The 17,129-nt window shown below is 35.1% G+C and overlaps 2 protein-coding genes across 5 annotated transcripts; both read left to right on the plus strand.

Moving 5' to 3' along the window:
* The first annotated feature begins 925 nt into the window (after positions 1-925).
* On the plus strand, positions 926-6,982 carry LOC141820005 (arginase 1, mitochondrial-like). 3 transcript variants are annotated; one of them, XM_074707283.1, is made up of 7 exons: positions 926-1,098; positions 1,418-1,560; positions 2,141-2,300; positions 4,481-4,614; positions 5,285-5,494; positions 6,238-6,348; positions 6,483-6,982. In XM_074707283.1, the coding sequence occupies exons 2-7, from the start codon at positions 1,423-1,425 to the stop codon at positions 6,741-6,743; spliced, it is 1,014 nt and encodes a 337-aa protein (XP_074563384.1). In that variant the 5' UTR covers positions 926-1,098; positions 1,418-1,422; the 3' UTR covers positions 6,744-6,982. The 3 variants fall into 3 exon arrangements, with proteins under 3 accessions (XP_074563384.1, XP_074563382.1, XP_074563383.1); XM_074707281.1 differs by having other exon boundaries at positions 1,010-1,092; XM_074707282.1 differs by having other exon boundaries at positions 1,028-1,103.
* Positions 6,983-8,250: 1,268 nt separating this feature from the next.
* Positions 8,251-16,668, plus strand: LOC141820011 (flowering time control protein FPA-like). 2 transcript variants are annotated; one of them, XM_074707289.1, is made up of 7 exons: positions 8,251-8,764; positions 11,705-11,950; positions 12,751-12,867; positions 12,953-13,223; positions 13,295-13,892; positions 13,975-15,337; positions 16,442-16,668. In XM_074707289.1, the coding sequence occupies exons 1-6, from the start codon at positions 8,459-8,461 to the stop codon at positions 15,317-15,319; spliced, it is 2,883 nt and encodes a 960-aa protein (XP_074563390.1). In that variant the 5' UTR covers positions 8,251-8,458; the 3' UTR covers positions 15,320-15,337; positions 16,442-16,668. The 2 variants fall into 2 exon arrangements, with proteins under 2 accessions (XP_074563390.1, XP_074563391.1); XM_074707290.1 differs by having other exon boundaries at positions 13,322-13,892.
* The last annotated feature ends 461 nt before the right edge of the window (positions 16,669-17,129 follow it).

The raw sequence follows: 17,129 nt of genomic DNA on the forward strand, positions 1-17,129 counted from the left end.
ATTTTATTAATAAATTTATCTTTAATTATAAAAAATAAAAAAAATCGAGTGGACTTGAGCATGAATGAATCGTCAATTTATTTATTTTATTTATATTTTTTGATATGTTCCTATTTTTTTTAATTTTTTTTCTATTTTTTAAAGTAACATTTAAAAGTTGAAAAGAGAAATAAAGTAAGTATTTAAAAATAATTCTTTTTTAAAACATTGAATGATATAATTAAGGTAATTAATTAATTAGATTTAGCAAGTCATGCACACCTAGCTTAAGAGGGATAGAGGCATAGGAATTAATAACATAAAAAATAAAGATATTTTTAAAATAAAATATCCAATGAAGTTGCCTTTTGATTTTTTAAGGGTTGTACTTTTGATTTTTAATGATTTTATTAAGTAATCTGTAACTTATTTAAAGGTTTTATTAATATTAAAATATTTTTTTTAAGGATGTTGTATTCCATTTAATAGTCAAATATCTATTTTATATATATAGTGAATGATATATTCGTTAACATCTAATATAATTTTTTTAATAGAATTTAGGAGTTAGAGGTTAGGATTTCACATTTAAAATATAATATTTAAATTAAAAAAATAAAAATTTAAAAAAATCACAACATCTAATATAATTTTTTTAATAGAATTTAAGAGTTAGAGTTTAGGATTTTAAATTTAAAATATAATATTTAAATTTGGGAAAAAATACCGGACCGCTGTAAATTGGGAAAAAAAATTCGATTTACCCTGGTGGTCGGTGGGAAATTCACCGGACCGCATCTGGATGTGTCCCGAACCCTGGTGGTCTGGGAAATCATCCCCTTTCTATATATTTTAAATTATCATCTAAATTATCGAGATATTAATACGCATTTTAAAAATAACCCGTCTATTAATCTCTTTACCTTCTTTGGACACCAAACACCAATGGAATCCACTGCAGAGTTTGTTGCCATAGCGGCGACACGAAGAGGTTGATAAAAGCAGAGTTCGTTCCCCGCTCCACTCGTATCTCCTTCCTCACGAGCCCCCGCGCCGCCGGCGTCTCCATCTCCATCTTCATCCCTCTCTTCGATCTCTGTCCTTCTCTACGCAGTGAGAGTCAGGCATCGAGCACATTTTGTCATTTTCTTGTTCTTATTTTTGGGCGAATATGTCTGCTTATATTAGGTTTTTGATGTGTTCTAGTTTGTTAACCCAAAGCGTGTCCTGTTGCTTCTTGTGTTTTTTTTTTGTTGAAATCTGAATCAGTGTTCTCGATCGGACGTATATTTCTGTCGTTTTGTGTTCTGATAGCTGATCAAAATGTTATGTTTTTTTTCGTGCTCTTCCGATGTTATCATGTATTTTTATAGATATTTTGGCGATTTTTTCTTATTTATTTGTAGATACTGACGAGATGTTTTTATACGCGTTGTAGAAAAGATGAGCCAGGGGACGAAGTGGATGCACTACTTGAGGCAATTGAGCACGGCGAACGTCTCTGCAGGTTTGATTGAGAAGGGGCAGAACCGGGTCATCGATGCTTCCCTCACTCTGATTCGCGAGAGGGCCAAACTCAAGGTAGTAGAAGTGTTATGTTTGCTGTTCTCCTCTGTTTTGTTTAATATTGCCTTTTCTGGTTGCTTTTGCAGATCAATATTGTTGGTAGATGGTATCATCGAAATGCTATTTTCCAATTTTTTTCATCCTTAATTAGCTACTCTTGGATTAAAATCAATCGTCTTTGCAAAGAAAGAGCTATACTTATCAAGCTTCAAAGGGGTTTCAATATCATAATTAGATGTATACTAACAATCTTTAATCTGTATGAAATCCTATTCAAGTATGGACAAGTTTGCCATTAGTTTTTCAAGTTTTCTATAATTTATGTTCTTAAAAAATTACCTTTTTTTGGCGTCACTAACTTCTGTATGTCCTTGCTGTGGGTTAGCAATATATTGCTGGTTACCTGCTAAGATTCTTGCTCGCTGAAGATGACTGCTGTTACTTTTTCCCCCCATTATATTGGTTCCTATCGTGTCTACAAAAGTTGAAGAGAGTAATCTAGTTGAATTCTTTCTGTAAAATTGATTGGTCTTGAGTGCTACAAACCTTTAGCTTTTCTAAATTTCTGAACTAAATGAATCCCCTTCTTTCACAGGGAGAGTTACTAAGGTCTTTGGGTGGTGTGAAAGCTTCGACATCACTTTTGGGAGTTCCACTAGGACACAACTCTTCTTTCCTGCAGGGCCCTGCTTTTGCTCCTCCTCGAATTAGGGAGGCTATCTGGTGTGGTAGTACCAACTCAAGCACTGAACAAGGTAATACAAATTTATCAATTTTTGCTATGCATCTAATGTACCAGTCTTGTTATTGTTGGAACAGATCGACAAAACTGGATGTAGGTTAATCTTCACAGGTTTGCCTTTTTATTTCAATCTTTGCAGATGTGTTGTCTTCTTGTTTTGGTGCTTAATCATATTCACTTAGTTGACATGGAAAGTTGTCACTTGTTTCATGTGCTCTGTAAAGGACCGACTTACCTAAATATGAGTCAGCCTCCTAAAGATGGTTGCTGAAATGCTTGGACTTGCTTTTCACATTGATATAACCAGTCTGTTTGGTTGATCTAATCTCAATATTTACATTGCCAAATGTTGGTTTCTCAATTGTATCCACTGAAACTGATAGCAGAGCCCTTTATGTCAGGTATTTGATTTATTGCTGATCATGCACAAGCGAAGAACACTCACTTTCAACAAGGAACAAGCATATCATGAGTGAAATGTTACACAGGGATATGTAGATGACACATACTGATGTTTGAATTATACAAAACAGTAAAAAACACAAAAAAAGCAATAAGAAAATTAGTGCACTCTCAAAACAATAGAAAATGAGTTAAGATGATATGGAAAATTTCAAAGACTGATCAGTAAATTGTATAGTTGGCTAAAGTGAACTGGTTCTAGTTGTAAATATGAGATGTGCAGGGGACAAAAAAGAGCTTCATTAGTCCATACAATTTAAAATACATTGAAGTGATTTAGATATTAGTAGCAAGATAGCTTACAAAATAGTTCAATAGCAGGATAAGATCCATGTAAATAATCACAGTATACTGGGTCTCACGACTTGTTGCTGCTGGTGTTTGGTGGTGAACAGAAAAGAGAACATGTCAGGATGTAGGAAAATGGAAAGAAAAACAATTGAATGGATGAGGAAAGATAATAAAATAAAGAGGGATGTGACTCCTCGATTTGAAAAATCCTAATCCGCTTTATACCCTCCTACAGTAGTATGGTAGCATGATCAGCAAGAATGCATTTTACGTTAACTTGTTCCACGAAACTGTATATCCTTGAAATATCTGGGCCAAAATCTACATGAAGGTGTTTGTTTTCCATTGTTAGTGTATTTGAAGCTAGCTTGTTCTGCATACTTCAATTTATTTCCCAAAGAAATTTTTATTTGGTTGTTTAACACCATTGTAAAATAAAAATGGACTTTGGATCATAGTAAGGTATAGGAAAATCTAAATGATACGACCACATGAACACGAAGAACAACAATGACAACTGTGTCCCAAAATTTATACGTTGGCTAAAATTTTCATCAAATAATAATTATGATTAAATTGGTGATCGATAAACTACTGGTCCATCTTGATTTGTTAAGATTGGAAGCGAATATCTGAGTATTCCTGCTGTTACTTTATTTAATTTTGATCAAATAATAACGTCAAGAATGTCCCTACAATATATGAATATTACAAACGAAAAAAGTCATTACAATTGATGCTAAAGACATGTCTCTAGATGTTCATCTGATTGGTTTTACTATTTGGGGAATTCAAATACAAGCCTTCATTGCATTACATTTGCTTCTTCTATAAGTTATTCATATCTGTTGTCAAATAGATCAGTATTATCTTCTCCTTTTTGTTTCACTTTTTCTGTTCTAATTATAGTTTGTTGTAGGCCTAAAATTCTCCAAACAAGCACATATTTTCTTTTAAATAGGTTTCTTGACTCCATTTTATACACACACACACATGCACCAATGGCCTTACTGTTGAATCTGGAAACTCGAATTGATTTGAATGGTCTTTTCGTAGATATTGATTTTTGTCCATGATGGGAGGTCCCTTGCTTTGGTTTTGACATGCTATCTATGATTTGGAAGATTGCAGAAGTTTGATGTAGGAACTATGAACGATTAGAAAAGGGGTCTGGGTTGTTATTAGATTTTACTTAATTTATGATATACTTAAGTGTCACAAATAATTGAAGTTCATTTTCTTATCAGAGCTTTATTGTGAACTTTATATCAGAAGATTCCTACAATTCTGAAAAAGTTTTTTTTATGGGATTATGTTCAATATGTTTTTTTGGAGTCCTTGCTCGAATATTATATTTTTGGTGCCCATCCTTTCCTTTATGGTTCAATTTCTGGTAGATAATGGATTATCTCAATTATATACAACTTGGTGTTTGCACAGGTAAAGAATTAAATGATCCGCGTGTGCTAACTGATGTTGGTGATGTTCCTATACAAGAGATACGAGATTGTGGAGTTGATGATGACAGACTAATGCATATTATAAGTGAGTCTGTCAAGCTAGTGATGGAACAGGTAACAAAAATATTTCAATTTCTTATTCTATTCTAGTATTTGAGTTATTTACATTATTTGAATTTCTGAGATTGTAATTAGATAATCATGCTACTGCAATATTTATAGTTCTAGGCAGCTTGTAAATGATCCTAAACATATTGGGATATGTCACAAGCTTAAAAAAATTACTATGCTTATAAGAAACGCAATGTGTTTCAACTATTTGTGTCAATTACATTGATTTTATCTCACCATTAAGTTTTATATAAAACCGTATTGTTAGTCTGGTGAAGTAGATTTATTTTTGTTACAAGTAGAACATTTTTAATCACTTATTGGCAATTTTTTATGAATTTTCAATGAACACATCTACAATGTTTTACACTTTTTTTCTCATTTGTAGCCACTGGTGCTTCTGAATAGTAACATTTATTATATCAATTCTCCTTTTAATCTTGCACATCTTTTATGTTATGATCTTTGTATCTTTGTTATGTTAACTTTTTGTGAGTTCATCTTCTTAAGATACAATTTATTTTTTCTTGATCTTTATTAGATACATGTAGATATTCAAGCCCCAATGTAATTTTGTGAATCTTTCCCTTCGCATCTTTCTTCCAAGTAAATCCAGCCTTAGTTTCAGCTATATTGTGCAGTATTCTTGCTGAGCTTGTTATTTCATCGATAGGATCCCCTGCGACCTCTTGTTTTGGGTGGTGACCACTCCATATCTTTTCCCGTCATTAGAGCTGTATCAGAAAAGCTAGGAGGGCCTCTAGATATTCTTCACCTAGATGCCCATCCAGATATATATGATGCTTTTGAGGGAAACAAATATTCACATGCTTCTTCTTTTGCACGAATAATGGAGGGAGGATATGCAAGGCGCCTTCTACAGGTATTCTTTTGTCAAATTAATTAAGAACGATTTTCCACATTTTACGTTTAGATTTGGACTCTGAGGACATTATTTCTGTTACACAGTAAAAATAAACCAGAGGGCAATATTCTTGCAGTACTATACAACAGAAGAATACTATTTACTCTTTTTTTTTTTACTTTCTGAAAATTTGTTTTCTGATTGTATTTTCTATGTCGCATAGGATAATTTTTACCTAATATTCTGTTCTCTTATAAAATAAAATCAAAGGGCAATGATGCAATACTATATGCTTTGTCTTGAATTGATGACTTCAACAATGAATCTTAGTATCAAGATGGGTGAATAATTTGATCTTACTGTTATCCTATTATTTGTGAAGTAAGAAAAGGAGCCTTAGCGCAATGGTAAAGTTGCGACCGTGTGATCTAAAGGTCACATGTTCAAGTCGTGGAAATAATCTCTTGCAATGTAGTATAAGATTGCGTACAATAGATCAATATGATCATTTTCCATAGTTTTGTGATTGCCTTTAATGTTATTTTGGTAACGACAGTTTTCTTGACACACATACATGCACTATGCACAAGGCTACTTATGACGTTGAATCCGGCATTGTAGAAAATGTATTATAGGATGACATGAATGATTTCTAACTAAATTTTAATGGAAGACATGTGATGAAGTGACAATGCATACTGACACCATGTTATTTCTTCAATGTTTCATTTTGATATGGAAAATAGTTTATTTCATTTCAGGTCGGAATTAGGTCAATTACTCGTGAAGGGCGTGAACAAGGGAAAAGGTTTGGGGTTGAGCAATACGAAATGTGCACTTTTTCGCGAGACCGCCATATTCTAGAAAATTTGGTATTGTTTTATTTCCTCAAACACCTTATCAATTGTTCATCTTCATGTCGAAAGTTTGATATGTGCCAAAACTCTACTGAGACTTCTACATTGTATGAATGAACTAAGAGTTGCATGCCTATGTGATTTGGCAGAAACTAGGAGAAGGGGTCAAGGGTGTCTACATCTCGGTGGATGTCGATTGCCTCGACCCTGCATTTGCTCCTGGAGTGTCTCATATCGAGCCTGGCGGTCTCTCATTCCGCGATGTGCTCAACATTCTCCACAATCTCCAAGCCGATGTTGTCGGTGCCGACGTCGTGGAGTTCAACCCGCAACGGGACACCGTCGATGGGATGACTGCAATGGTGGCTGCAAAGCTGGTGAGGGAACTCACTGCAAAGATTTCCAAGTAGCCTCGCCATGCCAACTCTTTCAGTGCCGCCTCGAACAATTTAATTTGTGTCCTCTTAGCTTTCATGGCAAAACTCTTGAGTGGTTCATCTTGTACATTTTAAATGAAGTGCAAGCTGAACCGGTCGTCTAAACGATCAAAATAAAAGTTACGATGAATGTGTGAACTTGACTATGCAATTTCAGTGTATCTGATTTAATTCTGTCTTGTTCAAGCCATGCTCCTCTTGGCTTGAACTTGATATGGTTGGACCGAGCTTGTCACAGTCGTGTTTGTGGGCATGTGTAGTGATATGGTAGGGTTCGTTAGTGATTACGTGGACAGCCTGTGGAGGGGAGGCTTAGAAAAATATAGGTAGGTGGGGACGTGGGGTGAGCATAATTAAGCATAATTATTGGTTAAGTTTTTCATGAATCCAAAATCCGATCTTCTGTTCTAATTTCGGCATGCTTCCTGTATCACATGCTTTGGTCTCGGCATGCCTCTAGCATCGTGGGCCGACCTTATACTTCGGTTTTGACATGCTTTCAGTATCATATGTTGACCTCATATTTCGGTCTCGATATGCGTCTTACATCGTGTGTTGACCTCTTATTTTGGTCTTAGCATGCCTCCTGTATCATGTACCGATCTCATACTTCGGTATCAGTGTGCGTCCTACGTCGCGTGCTGACCTTTTACTCCAATCTCGACATGCCTTCTGCATCATGTGCCGACCTCATACTTCAGTCTCGAAATACGTCTTGTATCATGCGCTGACCTTGCGTATCTCATGCTGGTGTCGGGCCAGAACCATAACGTTCAATTGGCGGCCTTAGCGCATGATTCTTGTTCGGAGAAACAATCATCCTGCCTAATCTTGGGAATTCAAGCTGTTTCTTCCGAGAAAATAGAAGCACATTCTCGAAACGTACAAAATTAAGAGAATCTTCTTAAATAAGAATAGGTATATCAGAATATTTTCGGGAACTGATTCTAATATTTCAAAATCAATTACTATAAAAGAGACCCATATCTATGGTACAGGTATGCATACATCTACCATAATTTTTCTAAGTCATTAAACTCTTTTCTCACATCGAACCCTAACTTGAACGTCGGAGTGGCTTGCCGGGTCCACTTCCAACGTCATTTAAACTCTCTTTTTGAGTACTTTGCAAGTCTCTTTTTCATTCTCCTCAATCTTATCCTCAGAGCGTGCACGTTGGCAGTCCTTGATCAAAGTGTTGAAACCATCTACGATATATTGGCGGGAATATATAGAGAGGATAGGATCGTAAATTAATCAAATAAATATTCTTAATTTTTTTTTACGAAAATATCTTACACTCAGAATTGTGAATATTTAGATAAATTATGAGCACTTTACCGATATATCATTATCGGAGCGTTTCGATAATTCTGGTTGTACCTCGAATCGTGACTTCTGCCGTTACTAAAGTGTCGGCTCTCTCGTATCTTCTTGATATATACTGCCACGCGGGGAAATTCTTTACGGGAGGCGCATTTCCCCCTTGGAAGTTCTAGGGTTTCTTTCGCCTTCTCTTCCGCTTCTGTCTCCGATTGAGGAGTTCTAGTCGCCTGTTCGTCGATCTGCGCCGCGTTCGATTTCTGTGAGCGGTTTCTGCGTTTTTTTGTGTTGTTGTAGATTCGCTTTGGTTGGTTAGTCTCCCGTGGATTCGCTAGCAACCATTTAGGATTCGGGCGGAACCGGCGATGCCGATCAAGACGTCTGCTGGTGTTTCTTCCGACCATCGCCACCCATCGTCTTCCAAGGATCCGGAGAGCAGTGAGTCCGCCTCGAATACCCTCTGGGTGGGGAAACTCTCCGCCGAAACCACCGATTCGGATCTGATGTCCATCTTCTCCAAGCATGGCGCCTTGGATTGCACCACCATGCGCCCGGCGAGGAACTACACCTTCGTGTACTTCCGGCAAGACGAGGAAGCCAAGGCTGCAAAGGAAGCCCTCCAAGGGTACGTGATCCATGGGAGCGCCATCAGGATCGAGTTTGCCAAACCGGTTTGTACCATTCCTTTCACTTTTGTGTGGATTAACATGAAATAGGAAAATCTGGTTAGCTTGCTTTGATTCATTGTTTTATCTTTGCACATTGTACGTTCAATTAGGTCTTCCGATAGAATCTAGGGTTTTTCTTTTTTTTGCATATGATGAAACTATCGATCGTCGCAATCCACATTATTACTAAGTCGAGCAAACCACTGGGGAAAAGGGTAGTTGGACGTAGATTTGTGAGCTAGTCATCTTTAGGGTAGTTGAATCATGTGAATTATTCAAAACTTTCTGCCACACTTTCTTTTAGGAAGCGGTGTTGCCGCACTTGAATCGTCATTTTCACTTTCATTTCTTCTCATGTAGCAATCTGTGAGTCAATTGCCATTTATAACCTAAACCGCACAAACTGAACTTGCTTTATCGATGTGTTGTACTGTAGTACACTGGAGGAAACAAGAAAATTTTTGGTTCAGTTTTTTTTTTTTTTTGATAATCTAGGTGTCTGAGCTTTGCCTACTAGGTAATCCAGAGCACAGCTCATGCATACTCAGAAGCTGATCTTTAAGATATTCATCCCATTTAGAATTTGAATAATAATCCTCTTATTGTTCCTTTGAGTTCTTTACCATCGCACCATGCCTGTGGATTCTAGTTCAGAACAATTTTAGATTGGTGAAAACATATATGATCCAACAGTTTAACCTGCTCATAGGCTACTTGTATAACTTTATGGACTGAGAAAACATATTTTAGATCAAGTATCTATGGCCTTGTTAAGTTCTAGAATTTTATATTTTTGTTTCGATAAGTTTAATTTTAAAAAGAGAAATTTCTTCTTCTTGGAATAGTAAAATTCTGAGTTTTGACATAGTGGAAAATTGAAAAATCTTGTCAAGAAAAGAATTGGATGAAATATTTGCATCTATGTCATCGTTTTTTAAGATATCATCCAGGAGAGGGCTTTGAAGAAGAAAACATGGTCCTAGATTTTTTTTTCTCTGTTTGTTGGAGTTGGTGTTAAAAAAAGTTTAAAGAAAAAGTAAACAGTGAAATTCGACGGGAACTTTGTGCACTAAACTGCTCTTTTATTTTAAATAGCCCTTGACATTGAGTGACATCGATAATTTCTTTCGGAAGGACAGACTATAACCCTTACTAACAAAGATTGTGATTTCAGTGGAGATGGTTGGTCGACTACTTTGCAGGTCTAATTCAATTATGTTAATCAAATCGACATTGTCTAATCAGTCTTGACTTTTTATTGAATAAACAAGGAGGTCTTATAATCCTTATAATCTAGTAAGGAACTAGTAAAATTGCTGTAATTATTTAGTTAATTCCAATTTCCATCTTAAGAATTTGTAGCTCCAGCTTGTAAATTCCAATTTTTGTCAAGGTTAAAATAAATTCCAATTTGAACTCACTTGATCCTACTTGATCAACTACACTTAACCCTAAATTGAGGTTCATTCGACTTTAAAATTTAAAAGATTGGTTTGATTTGCCTAATTCGTTATCTAAATTGTTTTTTTTTACGTATAAAATGTAAAAATTTAAATGGGATAATATTTGGTTCGACGATATCTAGCTTCTTCTCCTTTATGTCTTTTGTTTGCTTTGGTTTTAATGCCAAGGAACATCTCGGGTTCAATGCTTTAATATATAAAACTTTATATGATTATATTTTTAATTTATTCCATTGGAATATTATTGAAAATAGACTATGATTGCAATAGGCGTGCACTAATCATATCATATTAATATATTTTTAAAAAAACTCTATCTTGCTTAATTTGAAGGAATACAATTTCGAATTTAATTTTATTGAAAACTCTTGAATCTAAAATTTTTAAACCGTTTTAGTTGAGTTTCATTTTTTTAATTTTTGAATTTTTTATGAAATAAAATAAATTTAATTACAAAAATTAAAATTTAATTTGAATCTAAAATATAATATTTAACCTTTTAAACTTTAAAAATCATCTCTATTTTTTGTTCACTCTAATTGATTTTAGTTAAGTGTAAGAAACAAAATCTAATTAAAACCAATGATAAAAATTTTTGAACTATTTCATTACATCCAATTGTTTTATTAAGGATTTATACAATAAAATACTTAATGCTCAAAGCTTTTATCAAATGCGTTTATTTCAAAGAAAATTACATCATTAAAAATGAAAGTCCCTGAAGTTTTCAAATCTAAAATTGCTCAAATACATAGAATTTAAAAAGCAAAGTACGCCCTAATTTATGGAGGAACAAAGAAGCCTTATTCTGCTCATTCTAACATCAAATGTTGAATAAATTTAATTGTAAATTATTATGAAATGAAATAAGTATATAGGATACAAGTGACCAAAACTAAAAATTAAAATTTAATTGATTGCAAGCATTTTTAACTCTAAATTAGCGGATCAAATTAAGGAAACATAAATTATATATTAGCATTCTAATTAATTCTAAAATAAACAATTAATTATATATTAATTAAAATTAGTCATGTTATTATTAATAATTCAATTAAATAAGTACAGAAATCGTAATGGCATGACAAGATATAGTGCCAAAAACCATATTATTCTGGTTTGGATTGAGATTTTAAACTTGATTGTTTGTATGATAAAGTGCAAAGGAAGGGCTTGTATTTGTTATTTTGCCAGTAACAGTGAGATGTAGTTGTAGTTACAGTCGAAAGTGAACAAAAAACATGTCAAACTGCATCTTCCATGGAATAAATTGATCAATGCATCCTCTCATACATTATTACAGCATTTTCTAGAACAAGCATACTAAATGTTTAACAGCTATTGTGCTTGCTTATTTTTCATTTTGTTCATTTTTAGTTAGTTTTTTGCTTGTCGCATTGGGAAAAACTAACTCATTTAAATCAAATGTTTGAAAGTATAGTAATCTAAATAATGTTTTGTGTTTGTTTTTCTCATGCAGCCAAGAGCAGCTAGGCAGATTTGGGTTGGTGGGTTTAGTTCATCTACAAGTAAGGAGCAACTTGAAGAAGAGTTTCTGCAGTTTGGTAAGATTGAAGAGTACAGATTTTTCAGGGATCGAAATTCAGCTATTATTGAATATTATAAGTTAGAAGATGCAATGGCTGCTCACAAAAATATGAATGGAAAGAAGCTTGCTGGTCAACAGCTACATGTTGATTTTCTAAGGCCTCAACCTCCTAGAAGGGTATGCTTTCTGACAGCTATATCTGTTTTTTTTTTTGTTTATTTTCTGTGAGTTATCTTGACGAAGGTGGCATTTCACTAATATTATTTTTTATAATCTTGCATCTAAGATTGTATTTTTATTTTTATAAATAAATATTTTATAGAATTTGTACAAATCAATATTATATATCAAATGTTATGCAGCAAAGGATATCATTATTGCATGAAGACTAAAAAAAATGCTGCAATATCATCACCATCTAAACAATTGAAGTTGGTGAAAAAGCAATAGAGGCTGTTCATTCTAATTTGGTTTTCAAAGAAAGAAATAATGCATATGGCCCATTCTAATTTGTTCCTTCCTCCCCCAGAATCCCAATCCCTAACAATATAGATAATCACAAATAAGGTCTGTTTGTTTTGCCTTCAATGTTTTTTCTTATGTATTCTCTAGGAAAATTTTTACTATGAAAATTTTAGCAAGAAAAGTATATTTCTGTGTAGTGAGTAGAGGTGGAATTCATTTCCCCCTTTCTTTGAAGCTATTTAGTGTCAATGATCTACGATGGTGAAGGACTTGCTGACAAGGGTTGGTCTAATAAATATTTTTTATTGACAATGAGTTTCTCATCGTGCCAAACATTAGAAAATCTAATATATTTATGTGAAACAAGCGAACCCTTATTTACTTACTTGTTCTTTGTACTTCCCTTCGTAGTGATATTGTTTCAATGTGCATGAAGTGATGTGCACAAATGATATTTCTGTTGTTTGATTATCTACTTATGTTGCTCTTACTGATTGTCTCTCAATCAATAGGAGTGGCCTGACCGCCAGGATTTGAGGAATGGACACCTAGGCAACCTAAGATCTTTGCCATTTGAGAGCTTGAGAAATTTTCATAATTTTTCTTCCCTTGGGCCTAAGTGGGACATGGTACATTGTTTTCTGGATTGCAATTTTGCTACTGTTTTTCTCTCACTTTAGCTTTGCTGATTTTATGAATCTTTTGAAATTTCAGCTTCATGGAGTGCTCCAAGATGGCCCTCCAACCAATGTTCTTTGCATAAGATATCCACCTCCTGTTCAGATTGATGAGAAGATGCTTCACAATGCCATGATTCTTTTTGGTGAAATTGAAATGATAAAATCCTTTCCATCTAGACACTATTCTTTTGTGGTGTTCAGAAGTATTGATGAAGCTAGGCGTGCAAAAGATGGTTTACAGGGTCGCCTGTTTAATGATCCTAGGATTCTGATACTCTATTCCAACGGTGAACTTGCACTACCTGGTAAGAATAATTTGCCACCTTTCTCTGAATATAAAATTTATAGCACCTAGATCTGATGTTTTTAGATATAGCCCCATTGGGACCTCTTGAATTGTTAGGTCCTGGTCATCTGATCACCCCGAATAATTTACTTGACCTCCTGCACGCCAATATTCAGCCTGGAACGAATCTGATAACAAGGCCATTTGGGCCACAAGGATTAGATCTCCATCATGCAGGATATGGGTTCCATGAACTTGGTATTCTTCATCCAAATCTCCTTGAGGCTGATGCTAGCAAATCTATACCTTGGACACGTCGGACCCCTTCAGCACCAGGAATTCATCCTTCTCCTCCAGGTTTGTTTCAAGATATCCGATCCATGCCTGATGGATGGGATGGAGTTGATGTGAGAAACCCAAAGAGGATTAGGCTGGATAGTCCTCCCATCGATGATGATTTTCGTCAAAGGATAGCTGGTAGCAGCAGTATGGAGGAGCAACTATTTTTGTTATCTCGTCAAGATAGAAGTGCTTCTAGTCGTAGTCAAATTGGTCCTGCTCCTCACATCCGTCCTCACTTACACTCTTCTGATAAAGACTACATTTGGCGTGGCATTCTTGCTAAAGGAGGAACACACATTTGTTATGCTCGCTGTGTACCAATAGGAAAGGGCATTGAGTCTTCAATGTAGGTTACATTTTCCCGCTCTCCATGTTCGTGATGTTGAGATTGATATTCATTCTAACTACAATTTGACATATTTTGGCAGGCCAAGTGTCGTCAACTGCTCAGCTAGAACTGGATTAGATATGCTCACAAAACATTGTGCTGAGGCAACTGATTTTGATGTTGTCTTCTTTTTACCAGACAGCGAAGAGGACTTTGCCTCTTACACAGAGTTCTTAAGGTACCTGGACCTGAAAAATCGTGCTGGGGTTGCAAAGCTTGAAGATGGTACAACACTATTTTTGGTACCGCCATCAGATTTCTTGACCAAGGTATTGAGTGTGAATGGTCCTGAACGTCTGTATGGTGTTGTTCTAAACATGCCACAGCAACAGTCACAAATAGTTATTCCTCCTCATCCACCCCGTCAGATTGATCAAGAAGAACCTAATTTCCTCCGCCATAATGAAGATCAAAAACTAAGAGGTGATTATAATCAATCTCTGCGTGAGGAAGTGGTACGACGTTCTGCAGTTGAAAAATTCCCACTAGCTCAGGGAGATGAGCAACACATGGTGCTACCAACTTCACTAAACCAAGATAATAATGCTGCTGTTGCTTCTTCGCAGTTGAAGGCTGCCTTAACTCCTGATTTAATAGCTACTTTAGCTTCTCTTATACCCAGCAACAATCAATCATCAGCTTCTGGTGTTGCTCAGTTGCCATCCAATTCAACTGTCAGACCTACTTCATCCTATACTTCTGCAGCACCTGATGGATCAACTCCATTTCAGAGTTGGAGACAAGAGAGCCAAATGGCTCTTTCTCTTTATTCGACGGAGCAACAGAAACAGCCACCGCATTTAGGACAAGATTTCAATAGCCAGGCACCTCCACCATTCACGAATGCGGCAACTAGGGTTGATCCTGCGACACAGCCATTCTATGGTGGCATCCAAATTCAAAATCCTACTCTTACCATGCCACAAGCCCCTGCTGTTTCAACCAATCTGATGAATAACTATGAAATCTCACAACGCGGACAGTTTTCTGCCACTCAACTTTATCAGTTTGACAACACTTATGGTAATCGTGACAGCTACGGAAGTTTAACTACAACAAATGCTGCTGATTCATTTTCTTCTTTGGTTCACCAGCAACCAACAACTGGTTCATCAGCTGCTCATAGTCTAATTGGAAATATGCCTCAGCACCAACATGCTTTGTCAATCCCGAACGAAAAAGGGAATCTGGAGCTTCCTAACCAGGGACAGCAGTTACAAAACATATTACCAGCTTCAACGCAAGGTGCATCCCAAGGTGATGCTGACAAGAACCAGCGGTATCAGTCGACCCTTCAGTTTGCTGCTAATTTGCTTCTCCAAATTCAACAGCAGCAGCAGCAGGTAAATGCTAGCGCTGCAACAGGATCTGGAACCCATCAGTGAGACCGACTTTGGTATCAGGTACTGCTTACCTTCCATTAGAATCTCTTATTGATATGCTGAATTTTCTTGGTTAGTTTAGTCCAAGCATCTTTTATTATCATTAAGGTTCAGCCTCACATGAATGCATAGTTTTCTGTTAGTGTTTCCATGATTGCAGAATAGCATCTTAGTTTTTGATTCATAAATAACAATTGATCAATCAAGTACAATAGGTAAAGTTAAGAAATTGTAAAAAACAGATGGCAAACTAAAGATGAAAAACACAAAAAGGAATAGATTCCTGCATTACTCCAACTATTACTCGTCTGTTATTTTGTGTTCCAGTCATGCATGCTTTACCATATGAACAAACTTGAACAATCTTGTAGGTTCCTCTTTGTTTGTCATTTTTGTCTGATTTTTTTTCCAACTTATATTACCAGTTTATGATTTGAGTTTGCTATTTTCCCCAAGATTTTGATGGATATTTATGTTTATCCTGCATTTCATATTCTCGAATTATATTGAGGTTCTTTCTTATTCTTTGTAAAGGGAATTGTCTGTTCTTAAATCTTGTTATTTATAGTATTATGACTATTCTTATTTAAGTATGAAAGTGGAAGATCTCGAAAGCTTCAGATTTGTATTTCGATCTATGCTAAACTTCTTAAAGTTAATTTCATTAGGAAAGCATCGGTGAGTATGATCCACTCTCATTCAAATCGATCTCAAATCTCTCGAAAACTAACAGAAAATATACAAAAGAAACACAGATAGTGAGGTCTTAAGCTGATTCTCTGTAAAAGTTAAGGGCTTATTTGAAAATATATTTATCTTCTTTTTCCCCATCTATTCTGGAAACACGTTTCGATAAGAGTAAACATTTCACTTCCTTTTTCCCGTATATTTAGGAAACTTATATAGGAGAATAATATTAATCGCATTAAAAATACCGTAAAGGCTTTTAGAATTTAGACAAATTAATTCAGTTGAATTTCGAACATGTGTATGTTAAGTCTAATTTTAATCAGAATTTTGATTAAATAATATTTTTTTTAAACGAAAAAAAATGATAAAGCTCTAGAATTTTCCAAGTTCTAACGAGTTGTTTTAACTACTGTGCTTGTTATCTCAATGCTGTAGGTTGGTCGGGGTGCTTATTGTGCGCGACTCATCGAGTTGTTTGTCAAGAGTAACGAGACATGAATGCGATCGCAAAAAGGAAAAAAAAAAGAATTTGTTTGAAGGAAAAACAGTGGTGTATCTTTTCGATCGTCTATTATCGAATTGGACTAGCTTTGTTTAGCGGCTATCGAGTTCGGGACGAACTATGTGGGCTTGGTTTTCGATTTGTAATTGTCTAATGCATTATGCCATCATTTTTGTTTCAAAGCAAGTTATGAAAATAATAGCTAAGTTTTGCCTAACACTAGAAGTAGAAGGATGAGGATGAGGATGAATATGAATATAATAAATGAGAATGAAGACGATTTTGATTAAATTCGACCTATTGCCTTTCCTACTCTCCACAATCTCACTAGAGGTACTTCTTCAACAAGAGTAAACAAAGCATACAATAAAAAGATGAAAACAATATTAAATAAATATTTATATTCTAAACTACTAGTAATATATAAAAATTATATATTGAACCATAATTTGTATTTAAATTGATCGTAAAATTATTTTTAAGTTAATATACTATATATATGAGCAATATTTACATTAAAATCTAATATTTTGTGAATTTTACCAAAAAAGGGCTTGTATTACAATAGATTATATTACATTCTGCTGGAGAGGGAGAGAGTAGAAGTATTCGTTCGTCGAA

This window comes from Curcuma longa, unplaced genomic scaffold (assembly GCF_044706935.1).
Source record: "Curcuma longa cultivar G26 ecotype Majalengka, Jawa Barat unplaced genomic scaffold, ITB_CL_G26_1.1 utg2646_np1212_2152390_RagTag, whole genome shotgun sequence".
Taxonomy (NCBI): Eukaryota; Viridiplantae; Streptophyta; class Magnoliopsida; order Zingiberales; family Zingiberaceae; genus Curcuma; species Curcuma longa.

Coding starts and splice junctions, on each gene's coding strand:
- LOC141820005 (XM_074707283.1), top strand. CDS start 1,423: ATGAGCCAGGGGACGAAGTGGATGCACTACTTGAGGCAATTGAGCACG. Junction 1,561..2,140: donor GCGAGAGGGCCAAACTCAAG/GTAGTAGAAGTG, acceptor CTTCTTTCACAG/GGAGAGTTACTAAGGTCTTT. Junction 4,615..5,284: donor TCAAGCTAGTGATGGAACAG/GTAACAAAAATA, acceptor TTTCATCGATAG/GATCCCCTGCGACCTCTTGT.
- LOC141820011 (XM_074707289.1), top strand. CDS start 8,459: ATGCCGATCAAGACGTCTGCTGGTGTTTCTTCCGACCATCGCCACCCA. Junction 12,868..12,952: donor TTGGGCCTAAGTGGGACATG/GTACATTGTTTT, acceptor TTGAAATTTCAG/CTTCATGGAGTGCTCCAAGA. Junction 13,224..13,294: donor CGGTGAACTTGCACTACCTG/GTAAGAATAATT, acceptor TTTTAGATATAG/CCCCATTGGGACCTCTTGAA.